The sequence below is a fragment of the Rhinatrema bivittatum genome, chromosome 12 (genome assembly GCF_901001135.1).
Source record: "Rhinatrema bivittatum chromosome 12, aRhiBiv1.1, whole genome shotgun sequence".
NCBI classification, from domain to species: domain Eukaryota; kingdom Metazoa; phylum Chordata; class Amphibia; order Gymnophiona; family Rhinatrematidae; genus Rhinatrema; species Rhinatrema bivittatum.
Window position 1 is genome coordinate 69,473,992 of NC_042626.1, and position 17,666 is coordinate 69,491,657.

A 17,666-nucleotide genomic window follows, 5' to 3' on the forward strand; every position below is an offset into this window, starting at 1 on the left:
TGGAGGCCATCATAGCAGACGCTCTATATGACATTCTGAGAGTATTGGCCAGATCTATGGTTTCTGCAGTCTCGGCTTGATGCCTCCTCTGGCTTCGCAACTGGTAGGCGGATTCTTCTTCCAAGTCACAGCTGGGATCCCTACCCTTCAAGCGCAAGCTTCTGTTTGGGGAGGATCTGGACCAGATTATCAAGTCCCTCGGCGAGAATAAGGTACACAAACTGCCAGAGGATCGCCCTCGTTCTTATAGGTCTTGTAATTCCACTAGAAGCCGATTCAGGAATCAACGTCGTTTCTGCCAGGCAAGGACTGCAGCTCCTCGTCAGCTGTCCTCTCGATCTCAATCCTGGACTAAGTCCTTTCGTGCCCGTAGACAGCCCCGCTCTGGTCCGGCCTGGGGGACGTCCTCCAAGTCTTCACAATGAAGCTATGCTGGCCCACTCCCCGATCCCCAGGATAGGGGGACGTGTCTCCCTTTTCTACTAGGAGTGGGTCAACATCATGTCAGATCAGTGGGTCCTGGATATTCTAAGACACTGCTACGCTTTAGAATTTGCTCGGCCGCTAAGAGACAGGTTCCTCTTCTCTCTATATGGCCCAGTCCAGAAACAACTCATAGTCCGGCAGACACTCGACAGGCTTCTGGCTCTCGGAGCGATTCATCCGGTTCCCCACCCCCGGAAGTAGGCCGGGGACATTATTCGGTATACTTCGTAGACTCCAAGAAGGAAGGTTCCTTCCGCCCAATCTTGGATCTCAAGATGGTCAACAGGGCCCTCAAGATTCCCCACTTTCGGATGGAAACCTTGCGCTCCATGATAGCGGCGGTACACTCCGGAAAATTTTGGCCTCCCTGGATCTTATGGAAGTTTATCTACAGATTCCCATCCTCCAAGCACATCAGTGTTTTCTGCGATTCAAGATTCTGGGACAGCATTTCCAGTTCCAGGCTCTACTCTTTGGTCTTGCGACCGCTCCTCGAACCTTCACGAAAGTGATGATAGTATTAGCTGCCGCTCTCCGGAGGGAGGGAGTCTTGGTGCACCCATACCTGGACGACTGGCTCATTCAGGCAAAGTCCTCAGCCCAGTGCCACCGGGCGGTCGACAAGGTGTTGACACTTCTTCACTCCCTCAGTTGGGTGGTCAACTTCGCCAAGAGCAGCCTTTCTCCATCTCAGTCTCTGGACTTCCTGGGGGTGCATTTTGACACAGCGCTGGGCAAGGTGTCTCTGCCCCCGGACAGGGCTCATACACTCATAGTTCAGATACAGCAATTCATTGGTCTCTCGCTTCCAACGGCATGGGATTACCTCCAGGTCCTGGGATCCATGGCTTCCACCATCGATCTGGTCCCCTGGGCGTTTGCACATATGCGTCCCTTACAACGCGCCTTGCTCTCCCGGTGGAAGCCGGTGTCTTGGGACTTCCAAGCCATCCTTCCTCTCCTGCAGGGAGCCAAGGACAGTCTCTCGTGGTGGTTCAACCTGTCTCATCTTCTCCAGGGTGTTCCTTTGGACATCCCGAAATGGGTAATCGTCACGACGGACGCCAGTCTCTCTGGCTGGGGAGTGTGTGTCAGATGAGTTCTGCGCAATGGAAGTGGACACCGTCCCAAGCAACTTGGCTGATCAATCGCTTGGAGACCAGAGCAGTGCGTGTAGCATTGAAACACTTCCTACCTCTCGTCCATCATCGCGCGGTCCGAATACTCTCGGACAATGCGACCACTGTGGCCTACATCAATCGCCAAGGGGGCACAAGGAGCCGGCATGTCTCTCGGGAGATAGACAGGTTGATGGCGTGGGTGGAGACTCATTTCTCCCGCCTTGCGGCTTCCTACATCGCAGGCGTAGACAACATTCAAGCCGACTTTCTCAGCCGTCAACATCTAGATCCCAGAGAGTGGGGAACTCCTGAGGAGGCGGTGAATCTCCTGTTCCACAGATGGGGGACCCCCTATCTGGATCTAATGGCAACCTCCCGGAATGCCAAGGCAGCTCGGTTCTTCAGTCGCAGAAGAGAGTACGGCGCAGAGGGAGTGGATGCCTTAGTCCTCCCCTGGCCCCGTCACATTCTCCTCTATGTGTTTCCCCCTTGGTGGGCAAGGTGCTCCAGAGAATAGAGTCCCACCAGGGTCCGGTAATGCTGGTGGCGCCGGAATGGCCCCGTCCGTGGTTTGCAGACTTGATCAACCTCGCAGTGGACGGACGTCTTCGTCTGGGTCACCTTCCACGCTTGCTGCATGAGGGTCCGGTATCTTTTGCCCAGGCTGATCGCTTCTGTCTTGCGACCTGGCTTTTGAGAGGCGCTGGCTGAGACAGCGTGGATACCCAGAGGCCGTTATCTCGACCTTCCTCAAGGCTAGAAAGACATCTACCTCCATCTCCTACATCAGGGTATGGAAAGTTTTTGAGAACTGGTGTGCCTCCATACCTGTGTCGCCACGGACTGCCTTGGTGGCTCAGATCCTATCTTTTCTTCAACAGGGACTGGACAAGGGTCTGGCCTACAACTCGCTGAGAGTGCAAGTCTTTGCCCTAGGCTCTTTACTTCATCAGCGAGAGGGAACTTCCCTCTCCTCTCACCCGGATATCATCCAATTCCTTGGGGGTGAAGCACGTTAAACCCCCGGTCCATGCTCTTTATCCTTCGTGAAGTCTTAGTCTCGTTCTCCGAATCTTGGTCGGTCCACCCTTTGAACCCATGCGTTCTGCGACCCTCAAGGATATCACTCTCAAGACGGTTTTCCTGGTAGCTATCTGTTCTGCCCGCAGAATCTTGGAGCTTCAAGCACTCTCGTGGTGAGAGCCCTACCTTCGTTTTATGGATTCGGGAGTTTCCTTGTGCATTGTGCCTGCTTTTCTGCCCAAGGTGGTTTCCAAGTTCCACTTGAATCAGACTATAGAGCTTCCGTCCTTCTCAGTGGACGCATCAGCGGATCTACGCAAGCTAGATATTAAGCGTATCCTCATTCGCTATCTGGAAGTCACTAATGATTTTCGCTTGTCGGACCATCTTTTTGTTCTCTGGCATGGTCTGAGGAAGGGGGCCAAGGCGTCAAACCACCATTGCTTGCTAGCTGAAGGAGGCGATCTCGGTGGCCTACATTGGAGCGGGTCGACAACCTCCGGCGGGTGTCAAGGCCCATTCTGTTCGAGCTCAGGCTGCTTCCTGGGCAGAGATGCAATCGGTCTCGTTCCAGGAGATTTGTCGAGCGACAACTTGGAAATCGTTACATACCTTTGCTCGTCATTATCGTCTTACACATTTAGTCACCTACTTTTGGCTCTAGGGTCATTCGAGCAGGGCTTTCCGGGGCCCACCCTACGTAGGGAAGCTTTGGTACATCCCACTGTCTGGACTGATCCTGGTACCTACAGGAAAAATAAAATTATTCCTTACCTGCTAATTTTCGTTTCTGTAGTACCAAGGATCAGTCCAGACGCCCTCCCTGACTGTTTTATTGGGTTTGGGATTGCCTCTCTGCTCAAATTGTTCTTCAGTGCCTTTTTTCCTTTGGCTGGTTAATGGTTCATTCTGCAAGTTTGTTGTTTGACACTGTTTTGTGCCTTTTGCACACTGTTATTTGTTACTTAATTCTATTGTTCTTGACCCATCCTGATTTTCCTCTTGCTTTGATATACTAGATGATGCACTATCTTATAAGGAAGCATCCTTCAAAGTTCTATTGATTCCATCTGCTGGAAGAGGGAGATAACCCACTGTCTGGACTGATCCTTGGTACTACAGGAACGAAAATTAGCAGGTAAGGAATAATTTTCTTTTCCTGGTGATTTTGTATACCTTACATCAGAAGTTTTATAAACTGTTCAGAAGTTGAGTTTTTTGAGTTAAGCAATTTTCAGAGTGTTTTTCTGGAAGCATGCAAGTCTCCATTTCTTATTGTTCCAACATTGTGTTTCCCTATACGAACCCGGATTAGTCCAGACTCCTGGGTTTTGCTTCCCCTCCAGCAGATGACGTTGCTAGTTGTTGAGGTGCTACCTGCAATCTGTCAGTATTTCTCTGTCTCCAGCAGATGGTGGAGGTGCAAAGCCCTGCAATCTGAGTTACCAAAAAAAAAAAAAGTGAGAAAGGAAGTTCTTAAACTACTGAAGCCTCCCAGGTGTTTACTAGTTCCTGGGGGACTATCCCCCCTGGTAGTTGAGGCATCCGGGCAAGAGGGTTGAAGACCTTGTCGTTTGCCTCCCTTTAGGCAGCCACCAGGGTTGACACTGGGAAGCCCGATTTCACTCACCCTGCCAGGGGATGGTAGGAACCTGTAGCTGAGCACAAAGTAAATTGACACACAAAAAAACAAAAACATTACTAAGTACAGCTGCTCTGTCGGGAGGAAGTTTTCTCGGCAGGTAGGCTCAGCGTGTTCCCGCTTCTAGCGGCTCCCCTGTTTTCTGCCATTTTTTGCGCTGGTTTCTTCTGGTCCCATGCTTGCCGACCATGCTGCGGCCTGTAGTGCCTGTGGGGCTGCGCGTGACCAGGGACTTTTCTGCTGGGGAGAAGGCAGGGAAGGACTCTTGACTCCTCGTCCTCTCTTTCTGCTGACTTTGTACATTTCTTGCACAAAATTTTTAAAGCAGGGCACTCTGCCAAGCACCGCGGCAATAAACAAGTTTCCTTCGGGGCTGCCCATGAGACCTAGGGCCCCTGAAGTGGCAGGGGCCTCCAGAGATTGCCGGCCTGAACGGTTAGTGGCTTCCCACTCAGCTGGGGTTTCCACCCCCGCTAACGCTTTAGCATCGGATCCTTCGGGGGGATCTCCCGATTGGAGGGGGGGGGGGGGACGACCAGGACCCTGATCAGTCACACTCGGATGCTCTGGGGCTTGCCGGGGATGACCCCAGAGTGGTGCGTTTGTTTCGCACTGACCCCCCCTAATTCCTGCCGTGTTTGAGGAGCTGGGTATTGAGGCCCCCCCAGGAGAGCGCAGCGCTAGGGGCCATGGATCCAGTAATGTTGGGCCTTTGGGGTCCCCCCACGGCTTTCCCTTTTCACATGTCGGTCAGTGCCCTGCTCTTCAGGGAGTGGGATATTCCGTACGTAGGTTTGAAGGTGAGCAGGGCCATGGACAAGTTATACCCGCTTCCGGAAGATATGCTGGATCTTCTCAGGATCCCAAAAGTGGATGTTGCTGTGTCCACAGTCACTAAGAAAACAGCCATCCCTGTCATTGGTTCTGCAGTGCTTAAGGACCTTCAAGATAGGAAGCTGGAAGTTCACCTCAAGAAGATTTTCGAGCTCTCCGCTCTGGGGGCTCGAGCTGCTATATGCAGCAGTTTTATGTTGCGAGCAGGCCTTCGTTGGGTGCAGCAACTCCAAATGGTAAGTCCCTCTCGGAGGCAATGGTGGTCTATAGTGCATATGCGTTATACAATCTGTGGACTTCGGTTAGAACCACGATGTCCGCTGTTTGTGCTCGCAGGCTCCTCTGGTTGAGAAATTGGGCGGCGGACATCTCCTCCAAAGTGCAGCTGGGTTCTCTGCCATTTAAAGGAAAGCTGCTGTTTGGTAAGGAGTTGGAGGAGATGATCAGATCTTTGGGGGAGAATAAAGTTCACAGGTTGCCTGAAGATAAGCCCAAAGCGAGGACAACTTTTCCCTCTTGGGCACGGTTTTGGGCCTCTAGATTTTTGGATTCTTCTGCCAGACAGCCATTGAGCAGGCAGCAGTCATGGAGTCGGCCTTTTTGCGGCCATCAGCCTGGCAGAGACAATACTGCCCAGGGTGTGGGTGGAGCAAAGACTTCCCAATGAGGCGAGGCTGGTCCCCGCCTGGGTGCCACTAATCGGGGGGCTGGCTGGCTCTCTTTTTCGAGGAGTGGACCAAGATTACCTTTGACCAATGGGTCTTGGACGTGATAAATCAAGGTTACGCTTTAGAATTTGCTCGGCCTCTTAGGGATCGTTTTCTCGTCTCCCTGTGCTCTTACCAGTAAAAGGTGCTAGTCGTGCAGGCTACCGTCCGTCATCTCGGAGAACTGGGGGCCATTGTGCCGGTGCCTCCGGCAGAGTGAAGAACAGGCAGGAATTCCATCTACTTTGTGGCCCATCCTCGATTTAAAGAAGGTGAACAGAGCACTTCGAGTGCCGCGTTTCCGCATGGAAACCTCGTGGTTGGTAATTGCAGCGGTTCACAAGGGAGAGTACCTCGCATCCCTGGACTTGATGGAGGCTTACCTGCAAGTCTGGATTCGGCCTGACCACCAAAGATTCCTCTGCTTCGTGATCCTGGGGGAGCACTTCCAGTTTCGTGCCCTGCCTTTTGGCCTAGCAACAGCGCTCAGGACCTTTACCAAGGTGATGGTGGTGGCAGCTGCCCTTCGGAAGGACGGAGTTCTGGTGCACCCTTATTTGGACTGGCTGATTCGGGCAAAGTCAGAGTCCCTCTGTCGGGAGGTGGTGGATCAGGTCCTGTGCCTCTTGCAGTTCCTGGGGTGGATAGTCAATTTGTCCAAGAGTTATCTGGTTCCCTCCCAGACCTTAGAGTTCTCGGGGGCCCTCTTCGACACTAGGTTGAGCAAGGTGTTTGTCACTGAGGAGTGGATCCAAAAGTTGCAGGCTCAGTTTCGCTCTGTGTTAACCATGCGCATTTCCAGGGCCTGGGATTACCTGCAAGTTCTTGGGTCGATGGCTCACCCCGGACAAGCTTCGCAAGGGGTAGACCTGGAAGTTCTCTCTTGGACAACGGTAACCACGGATGCCAGTCTTTCCGGTTGGGGGGGGGGGGGGGGCGATCTGCCAGGACAGATTGGTCCAGGGCCATTGGTCGGTGATGGAGTCCTCTGGGTCCATCAACCTTTTGGAGACCAGAGCCATGCATCTTGCTCTTCAGGCTCTCCTTCCCCTAGGGGACATACAGTAAGGATCCTGTCGGACAATGCGACAGCAGTGGCTTACATAAATCGCCAGGGAGGCACCAAGAACCGAGCAATAGCTCTGGAAGCCCGGGAATTGATTAGCTGGTGGAACTGCATCTGGAGAGGATAGCAGCTTCTCATATTGCAGGTGCGGACAACGTTCAAGGTGACTTCCTGAGCTGGCACCAGCTGGATCCTGGAGAGTGGATGCTTTCGGAGGAAGCCTTTCGCCTTATATACAGCAGATGGGGCCAGCCCTGCATGGACTTGATGGCGACTTTCTACAATGTCAAGGCCCCGAGGTTCTTCAGTCTGAGTCGGGAGATGAGTGCAGAAGTGGGTGGACCTACTGGTCCTCCCTTGGATGTTCTACTGTACATGTTTCCGTCGTCACTACTAATCGGCAAGGTGTTACGCCAAGTAGAGGCCCACCGAGGGGACGTGATCCTCGTAGCTCCGGAATGGCTGAGGAGGCCGTGGTTTGCGGACCTGGTAAATGTAGCGGTGAATGGCCCATTGCGGTTTCAGCTCCTGCCGAATCTCCTCCGTCAAGGTCCCGGGTGTTTGGAAGGGGCAGATTGCTTTTGTCTAGCGGCCTGGCTTTTGAGAGGGAGCGCCTAAGGAATAAGGGTTATTTGGATGCGGGTATTGCTACTCTCTTGCAATCCGGAAAGACCTCTACCTCCCTGGCATATGTCTTTGTTGTGGAATGCAGGGTGGTCTCCACTTGTGCCTCCGTGGGTGATATCTTGGCCTTTTTGCAAGATGGTCTGGTTAAAGGCTTATCCTTTAATTCTCTGAGGGTTCAGGTTGACGTTCTGGGTTACTTTTGGGGTAGAGTGCGTGGAGTTTGCTTGGCGGCGCATCCGGATGTCGTGCACTTCATGCTTGGAGTCAAACATTTGCATCCGCCCGTCCGGGATCCCTGTCTTTCCTGGAGCCTCAATCTGGTTTTGAGGGTCATGTGTATGTCACCGTTTGAACCTTTAAAGCGCACAATGCTAAAGAATCTTACTTTGAAAGTGATTTTCCAGGTGGCTATCTCCTCAGCTCGGCGGGTGTCGGAGCTTCAGGCCTTATCCTGTAGAGAACCCTTCTTGAGGATTACTGATTCAGGGGTGTCCTTGAGAACGGTTCCCTCCTTTCTGCCTAAGGTGGTATATTTTCATTTAAGCTCCCTTCCTTCCCGGATTTGACCCTTCCACACCTTAGTCCAGAGATTTGCGAAGGTTGGATGTGCGGCGGGTTCTGTTACAATTCTTGGAGGTTACTAACAGTTTCCGCCTGTCGAATCATCTTTTTGTGCTCTGGAGTGGCCCCAGACGAGGGCAAAAGGCTTCTAGGACCACTATTGCTCAGTGGTTGAAGGAGGCTATCAGCTCTGCATACATTGCCAAAGGTCAGTTGGTGCCTATTGGGCTTTGTGGTCATTCTACTTGATTGTAAGCGGCTTCTTGGGCTGAGTGTCGTCAGGTTTCGCCACAGGAAATCTGTAGGAGGGCTTTTTGGAAGTCTTTACACACCTTTGCCAGATATTAACATCTGGATGTCCAAGCCCCAGGTTTTGGCGACAGTGTGCTTCAAGCGGGACTCTCAGGGTCCCACCCAGTGTAGGGAAGCTTTGCTACATCCCAGAAGTCTGGGCTGATCCGGGTATGTATGGGGAAAGGAAAACTGGTCCTTACCTGATAATTTTCTTTCCTGTAGTACCACGGATCATTCCAGAATCCCGCCCAGTTTGGGATAGGGATTTGAGAGTCTGCTCAACCTTTTTGGCTTCAGGTTCTGGTCCCGTGCAGGCAAGGGTTCTTTTTTTTTTTTTTTTTAATTGCCAAGGTTTTCTTCTTCTCTCTGCTCATTTGGGGTAAATTGTACATAGTGTGGATTGTGTTCCTATTCATCTGGCTTGGGTACAGTTCAGTACTGACAGACTGCATGTGGCACCTCAACTTAACTGGCAGCGTCCGTCAAAAACTTCTGTTTCCATCTGCTAGAGGGGAGGCAAAACCCAGGAGTCTGGACTGATCCGTGGTACTACAGGAATGAAAATTAGCAGGTAAGAACCAATTTTCCTTTCTGGTTTGCCCTGGAAAGAGGAATGGTGTCTGCTCTTTGGCTTGGATACGGGTGAATACTGAGGGCCTGCAGGTGGCACTCTCGAATATGTAGCAGTGCCTCCAAAGGTTTTGTTCTCTGCCTCCATCAGTTGGAAAGGATGAAAAACCCACTTGTCTGGACTGATCTGTGGTATTACTGGAATGGAAATTAGCATGTAAGAACCAATTTTCCTTTCACACTGCACCACAACCTTCAGCAGATTCCTTTCACAAGCAAGCAAGACAGCTGAAAAGCTGGGCATCTTTACACCACTGATATGGCAGAAACTGCTACACATACCCCTGAAACTTCTTTTCAGCATTTTCCATCCTAGAGAATAACTATTACCATGGGAAAGCAAAAGTTAATGGAAAGTCTTGGAGTACATGGCAAAAACAACAATTTTTTTTAACTAAACTGTCTTTGGTGGTATTTGACATCTGAAAAGAGGAGTCTTTAAAAAAAAAAAAAAAAAAAATTGGGTGAATCTGCCACAAAACTGGCTTCCCAACAGCGCTGTTAGAAAATGACAGCAAACGTCCCCTATCCTGCCCTCAGAAATCATAGGAAGCTCTGGTAGGTTAATACTTATACAGTAAATTGTATCTGCAATGTAAGGTAGCCCCAGCAACCAAAAAAGCATGCTAATGGTTTTACTTTACGTGCTTTGTTTCAGGGACCTCCAGTATTGATACTACCTGCACCATCTGGGGCTTGGAGACAGGACAAGTCCTGGGGAGAGTGAATCTTGTGTCTGGCCACGTGAAGACTCAGCTCATTGCACATGACAAAGAGGTAATGTTGCTATTCTTTGTTATACCGCTGTTAGTCTCTACACAGCTGTTTTTATGTTTTCTTCGAGGACTTAACTTACGGGGGTATCGGTGTTATGAGAAGACACGAGCTACTTTTGCATTTTGATGGCACCACCCCCTTAATCCCTTTTAGTTTGGGGGCCAAGATTTGGAGTGATGTATTTTGCCAGCCTTCTTGTCTTACCCCTCCCCCCCCCCCCCCACCCTGATACAGGTCAAATACCATAGTTGCCTTCTGTTACTGAGAGACAGCTGTTAAACTAAAGTTGCTCTAAGAACTTTATTTGCTTCTCCATCTCCCTGCTGTTTGAGCTGAGAATTGAACCTAGGTCTTGTACCTAAAGAAGTAATCGTTGAGCTCCTTGGTTGACCTTGTACTGCTGATTTTCCATTGACTTTAGCCAGGATTCTAGATGTTTTATATTAAGAAATACAACAAGTGGGAGGAATAGCCTAGTGGTTAGAGCAGTGGACTATGAACCAGGAGACCAGAGTTTGAGTCCTGCTGTCGCTCCTTGTGACCTTGGGCAAGTCACTTTACCCTCTTTGTACCTCAGGTACAAAAATTTAGATTGTAAGCCCTCTGGGGATAGAGATTGAATGTCAGTATATAAAAATAAAAAATAAGTGTTATACCAAAACCCCCCGCCAACGATGTGTCTTCTAATCCGTCTCCTTTCTTTCCTTGAGCAGGTGTATGACATTGCCTTTAGTCGTGCAGGTGGAGGGAGGGATATGTTTGCTTCTGTTGGCGCAGATGGCTCTGTGAGGATGTTTGATCTTCGTCACCTGGAACACAGCACTATCATCTATGAGGACCCCCAGCACCACCCGTTGCTCCGCCTGTGCTGGAACAAGCAGGACCCCAACTATCTCGCCACAATGGCAATGGATGGCATGGAGGTAGTATACCAACACAGCAATTTTCAGACCTTGCTCAGTTGGAGGAAAGTTGATCCAGATCTAATATATATTTCCAATAATCTGGTGCTAATATAAATTTGAGACTGGCACAGAAAATATACAGTGAAAAGGGGGCCCAAAAATAAGTACTGCCGAACGGTAAATAAGTTTTACTTTTAATGAGGATGGATACCAAATCTTTCAGGATGTGTATGGTACTCCTTCAACAGGTCTGTCTGATTTGTATATTAGCCTTGGTACAGGCTTTCCGCCTTCCTAGCAGTAGAAGCTTCTAGAAAACTGGTCAGAGGGAAGGAGCTTCTGATGCTGATCTAGAGATGGTATAGAGCACTATTCTGACCTAAGTGTGGGTTTGCTTTTGCTTTGTCTTCATCTCAGGTGGTGATTCTGGACGTCCGAGTTCCCTGCACCCCAGTCGCGCGGCTAAACAATCACAGAGCATGTGTGAATGGGATTGCCTGGGCGCCTCATTCGTCTTGTCATATCTGTACTGCAGGTGAGCGTAGATGGCAGGTGGAGCTTTGCCTTTTCCTATTGCATCCCATGTAGAGCAGTCAGATGACTCTGCATTGTGTGACTAGTGGCCAGATGCACTCATGACTCCTAAAATGATTTCCTAGTATGTAGTCTGGGTAATGCTCCCCTGCCAGCAGAAGGAGATGGAGTCAGATTTGAAAGCTAACGTCACCCTACATACACCCCTGCAGTGACCTCAGCCCTACAGTATTCTCCGTCTCCAGCAGATGCTGGACATGCCTGTCCCTATGGGATTGTTGTACCTTTTGGAAGGAGAAATTCTACTTTTAAATTAAAGAAACATTGAGCCCCCACACTCCTGTGGCGATACCTAAAGGTCTGTCCCCCAGTTGAGAATTCCTGAGGCGATTTCTGAGATCCCTCAGAGGTGTGCCTTGGTCCCGTAGTTGGCCCTGGCATGGACTTTGCTGCTTAAGCAGTGAAAAAGGCAACGGGTGCAGGAAGTCTAGCGTGGAGGTGGCTGCCAAAGTCTTCTCCGCCGCAGCTGCAGACTGTCTCTGTATTCAGCCGTTAAGCACTGAGCCCAGGTAAGTTTAAAAAAAAAAAAAAAAAGAGGATTTACCTCCCGATTCAGAGACGTTTAGAGGGGTTTGGTAGGACTTCCTCCAGTCTCCTTGCACAGTGCGCTGTACCAACGTCGCTCCCGATCTCGTTGGGGTAAGGGGAAGTGGACTTCTGAGCGGCGCCATCGTGTGCTTCTTTGTGCATGCCGCATTGCCCTCATGGAACGTCAGTGTGCGTGCCGCATTGCCCTCCATGGAACATCAGTATGCGCAGTGTGTGTACATACTTGCACAACTTCTAAGCGCAGAACCAGGAACAGCCAGGGACACTGGCTGTGCGTGCGCCTTGCCGAACCCCGCCTAGGCGTGTGAAATCTGTGCACATAGACATTTTTAAGCGTGAGCTGATAGAAGCGCCTTTCTCTCTGTGCTGCTTGTCATATTAGGGCTGCACAGTTGACCTAGATTCCAACTTACGTCAGCAATGTGAAGAAGCCCAAAGAATTGGCCTCTCTGGACTTTGCTAAGCTCGGCTCCTCCCATTCAGAGAATGGGTTAGCCACAGCATTAACTGGAAGTACCCCGGATCGGAGTACTCCGTTGACTGGGTCATCCATGGGAGAGGGAAATTCAGTGGCTCCTACTCCAGTACCTCCTGGGCTAGGCATGGACCTGGCTGCCTTCTCTTAGGTTGAATTTTTCCAGGGTCTACAAGCCTTCATACAGGCGCAGTCTACTACCTCACTTGCCCCTGTCCAGGCGGAACCTTAGCCAGTAAGCCCTCCCTCTCCCAGTCCTATCAGCAGACCTTGAAGCTTGCCTTGCCTTGCCAAGGGCATCCCTGGTAGGGACACAGATGCCTCAGATGAAGAGGAAGACCCGGACCCCTTGGAAGAAGGGGAAATTCCCCCTGGGTTGGAACCATATTATTTATTTATTTATTTAAAGGTTTTTTATATACCGCGGAACGTTACAAACATCACCTCGGTTTACAATGAACAATAATTTAGCAACAGGCTTTACAATTAATTAAGAGAGAGCAAGCGAAAATAACTCAATAATGCAATGAATCAGCATATGGTACAATTAAATCCCATCTAATCTTATGGGAGAAACTATGTATATTTACCAGCAGTATATACTTCAGTAAATAATGTACAAATCAAATATACAATATATGTATAATTATATACATTTAGGTCACGGAAGGCAGAAAGTAGAAAGAGGGAAGGGGGGGGGAGAGAGGCTGGACTAATAGAGTGGAGAGAAAGTAGTTAGAGGTAGGAGACGGAGGCTGTTAGAGGTAGAAAAGGCTATTTGTGGAGTCTAAGGGCATTATGTATAAGCTTCTCAAACCATGTTGCAGTTTTTTCATAAAGATGAATTGCCAGCCTTTGTTTCCCAGGCCCTGAAGATGCTGGGAGTCCCTGGGTTATATGACAGAAACAAAGAAGAATCCCTCTTTGATCTCCCTATAGAAATCCTCTTTCTACTTTCCAGTACTGGAAGCCATCCAGGAGTTGATTGAGCTGGAATGGGATGCCCTGGAAGGAAATATTAAAGGGGGATGAGCGTTAGAAGCTCCATACTGACTGGATCTGGCAGTGAGATAGCGTTTGCGTTTCCCTAAATCGGATGCGCTGGTCTGTGCCATTTCTAAGTGAACAACTATCCCGGTGGAGGGAGGAGTGGCCTTAAAAGATGCACACGGACAAGGAAGGATAAGCGCAGGAATTTCACAGCACTCCTCATGACATATTCATGATGTCTCCTTGCCACTCCCAGCACAAGAAGCAGGCAGTGGAGATTACTATTTTAAGGCTCCTCAGGATGAGGGCTATAATCCCAGTACCTGCACCCCAGGAAGATACCAGGGGGTGTTCCATCCATTTCATCGTACCCAAAAGGAAGGTTCCTTTTGCCCCATCCTGGACCTAGAGTGTCAATCGACATCTACAAGTGAATCATTGTTCTCCATAATAATGGCTGTACAATCGGGAGAGTTTTTAACCTCCCTGGACCTGTCCGAGGCCTACCTGCATATTCCATAATCAAGAACACAGTTTCCTACGCTTTGCGGTACTGGGTCGCAGTTCTGGGCATCGCCCTTTAGCCTAGCCACCGCACCCAGAGCATTTTCCAAGATTATGGTGATTGTAGCGGCGGTGTTGAGAAAAGAGAGAATCCTGGTGCATCTGTACTTGGACGACTGGTTGATCCTGGACAAATCAGTAGAAGAGAGTTGCCGGGTGACCAGCAGGGTAATCTCCTTGCTTCAGCAACTCTGGTAGTAAACCTGGACAAGAGCAGTCTCAAGCCTTCCCGGTCCTTGAAATATCTGGGAGTCCGGTTAGATACCAAGCAGGGCAAGGTCTTCCTTCCAACCACGTGGATAAGAAAGTTGATGTCCCAGGTGCATCAGTTGATATGCCCAAAAGTGTGGAGCTATCTCCAAGTTTTCGGTTTGATGGTGGCAACCCTGGAAATGATGCCATGGGTGAGAATACATATGCAACCACTTCAACGCTTACTGCTGTCACTTTGGAACCCGCAGTCTCAAAACTATTCTGTTCGCCTCCACTTGCCAATGGGTGTGTGCTCTCTGCTCCAGTGATGGCTGCAGGAAGCTCATCTGAGCAGGGGCGTGCCCCTGTCCTCACCGAACTGGCTGGTCCTCATGACAGACGCGAGTCTCTGGGGATCTCACTGTCAGGAACTGTCGGCCCAGGGATGTTGGACCGAAGAAGAGGCCCTCTGGAACATCAACAACCTGGAAGCCTGGGCAGTCAGATTGGCGTGCCTACAATTCAGCCACAGACTCCAGGGTTGAGCGGGACCTCATGATGTCGGACAACGCAATGACAGTAGCCTACATCAACCACCAGGGTGGAATCGAGAGCCAGCAAGTGTCACAGGAGAGAGACCTCCTTATGAAATGGGCAGAAATACATCTACAGATGATTTCAGCATCCCACATTGCAGGAAAAGACAACGGAGCAAACTTTCTAAATAGGGAGAGTCTGGATCCAGGAGAATGGTTGTTCCTGAATATACTCAGATCAGTCCAGACAAGTGGGTTTTATTCATCCCTACCAGCAGATGGAGGTAGAGAACAAAACTTTGGGCTCTGTTATACGAGAGTGCCACCTGCAGTCCCTCAGTATTTTTCTACCTCCAGTAGATTGTAGAGGTGCTAACCCTGCAGTCCTGACTGACTGGATCATTTAGCAAAACTGCTCCCCAAGGTGACAGGCTCCTGCAGAAGGGTCGTCCCGCGGGTTGAGCCGGGCGAATGGGGGGGGGTTGGATGCCCCTGGCCAGCTTCAGCCTGCAACTCCGGGACCTCGGTAGGCCCGAAGCCCCTCCGCCGGCCCAGGAGCAGGGAAATACCCTTACTTTTGTTTTGTGCTTTCCTGTGTATCTGGGCCTTTAAAATTTTTTGTTGTATAAAAAAAAGTCACCGGCAGCTGTCTGCTTTTGCAACAGCAGACACGAGTGAGCAGCCTAGCAAGCAGACACCTCGGTGGGATCGCCGGGTGCAGGCCGGGCAGTAATTGGGCGGATCGAGGGATTATTAGGAGGAGAGTGGTCCCAGTCGGGACAGTTTCACTCTGGGAGCTGGCTGCACTCCCGATCGAGCAGTTTTCAGTCACGGCAGTGGCCTGTTCAGTGTGCCAGCGGGAAATTCTTGGGGCAGTGCGCCCTCTTCAGGGTTTGACAGCTGCCGCGTGGTGCGCCCCTCCCCTTTGCGATCTGGGCTGCGTGGAAGCGCGGCAAGCATAGAATTTGCCTGTTGGTTTTTTTTCTTTTTGCCTTTATTTTTTGGTGCTTGCTATGATGGACAAGCAGTTCAGGGAGACCTGAAGGGCCTGTGGCAACCCTTCGGACCGCGGCGGTGGCACTTGGGTCACAGGGGGGAGTAGCTATGGCCGCAGAAGCGGAGCCGGATAAGGGTCTTCTTCCCCCCCCCCCCCCCCCCCCCCGGGGTCCCCGCTGCTCCTGTCTCCCATGATTCGACCAAGGAAAAAAGGTCCGGATGTCTCAGGCCCTAGCAGCCCAAGCGTCCTTTGGGGACCCCGGGGGGGGGGGGGTTTCACCCGCATTTTTACTTTTGCTGCACGAATCCTTCCTGGCTAAGCAGGCAGGTAATTGCGGGGTTGAAGAAGGCCTGGCAGGATCGGCAAAGCGGGGGAAGGTCCCCTCTAAAGGCTCTGCGGGCCCGTGAATTCTACCCAGAGGGACGGCTAGGGCAGTAGGAATCTGACTTGGAAGACTCTGACAAGTCTGAGGAGAATGAGGTATCCTCTGAGGCCGATTGGGAGGGGGACCCGATTGGGGGTCTCCCTCTGGACTCAGGGGACGCTAAAACGGAACAGGGGACTTCGGACAGTCCCGAGGCTGAAGGCGATGATCCACGGGTGATCCGTCTTTTCAAGAGAGAGGAGCTTTGCCTGCTTATACCTCTGGTGTTAGAGGAGTTGGGGATTAAGCTCACCCTGGAGGATTCAGATGCTGATGGGGTTAATCCGGTTCTGGATGGCCTAAGGAGACCCCCCTCAGCACGTTCCCTATTCAGAAGAAAATCCAGAAGTTGATCAACCGGGAGTGGGATTCCCCCGACTCGGGCCTGTGAGTGGGCAGGGCGATGTCCTAGCTTTATCCGCTTCTGCAGGACCATTTGGATGTTCTCGGCAGTCACTAAGAAGACCACTATCCCGGTTGCTGGAGCTTCCGCCCTGAAGGTTGTTCAGGATTGGAAGTTGGAAGGGCATCTCATGCGAGCATTTGAGGTCCTGGGGCTCGGCCTGTGAGCGGCGGTCTGTGCAAGTCTGATGCAGCAGGCCTGTATATGTTGGATCCAGAAGCCGCAGGAGCAGTCTGCCTCCAGGATTCTTTCCCCAGTCCAGGCGGCCCGCCTGGAGGCGGGGGTTGGCTATGGTGCAGATGCCTTGTATGACCTGGTGGAGAACCATGGCCCACGTTATAGTGTCAGTGGTGGTGGCCAGAAGACACTTGTAGCTACGTAACTGGTCAGCGGACCTGTCGTCAAAATCGCAGCTCTGTAATCTGTCCTTTCAGGGGAAAATACTGTTTGGTGAGGACATCGATCGTCTGATGAAGTCGCTGGGAGAGACGAAGGGCAATAGGGTGCCAGAGGATCGAAAGTCTGACTGAAAACCTTTCTCCTCTCGGCCTCACTTTCAGGAGTCGAGGCGTTTACGTCAGCCGAGGTCCTCGAAGGTCTTGGCTCCATGATAGTCCTCGCACAGGCAACAGTCCTTTCGGGGGTCTGGAAGGTCATCTAGAGGTGGATCCACCCAGGGAGCGGGTGGCAATAAGTCCTCACAATGAGATCCGGCAGGTCCACTCCTCATCTCTGGTAATCGGGGACAGGCTGGCCCGGTTCTACGGGGAGTGGACCAAGATAACCTCCGACCGGTGGGTCTTGAGCGTGGTGAGAGACGGCTACGCCTTAGAATTTTCTCGCCCTCTGCGGTCGGTGTTTCTGGAGTTGCATTGTCTTTCCCGAAGTAAGCAGACGGCAGTCCAGGAAACGCTTCAGCCTCTTAAGTCTGGAGGCGGTTGTGCCAGTACCAATGTCCGAACAAGGCAGATATTCCATCTACTTCGTGGTGTCCAAGAAGAAAGGCACGTTCCGCCCTATCTTAGACCTGAAGAAGGTCAATCAGAGTTTGAAGGTACCACGTTGTCGGCTGGAGACGTTGCTCACCGTAATTGCAGCAGTACGGAGAGGAGAGTTTTTGGTGTCTCTGGATCTCACCGAGGCTTAACCTCATATCCCAATCCATCAGGAGCACCAATATATTTCTCAGATTCGTGGTTCTGTGACAGCACTATCAGTTTCAAACGCTTCCTTTCGGATTGGCCACCGCCCCTCAGACCTTTACGAAGG

General features: G+C 51.0%; 1 protein-coding gene across 1 annotated transcript in view; it reads left to right on the forward strand.

Annotated features, from left to right (window-relative positions):
• The window catches only part of DCAF7 (DDB1 and CUL4 associated factor 7), an 81,168-nt gene that overhangs the window by 28,518 nt on the left and 34,984 nt on the right, over positions 1-17,666 (forward strand). Inside the window, exons 4-6 of the mRNA XM_029572344.1 lie at positions 9,650-9,768; positions 10,482-10,691; positions 11,091-11,208. Of these exons, the coding sequence (XP_029428204.1) occupies positions 9,650-9,768; positions 10,482-10,691; positions 11,091-11,208 (447 nt within the window). The remainder of the gene's footprint in view (positions 1-9,649; positions 9,769-10,481; positions 10,692-11,090; positions 11,209-17,666) is intronic.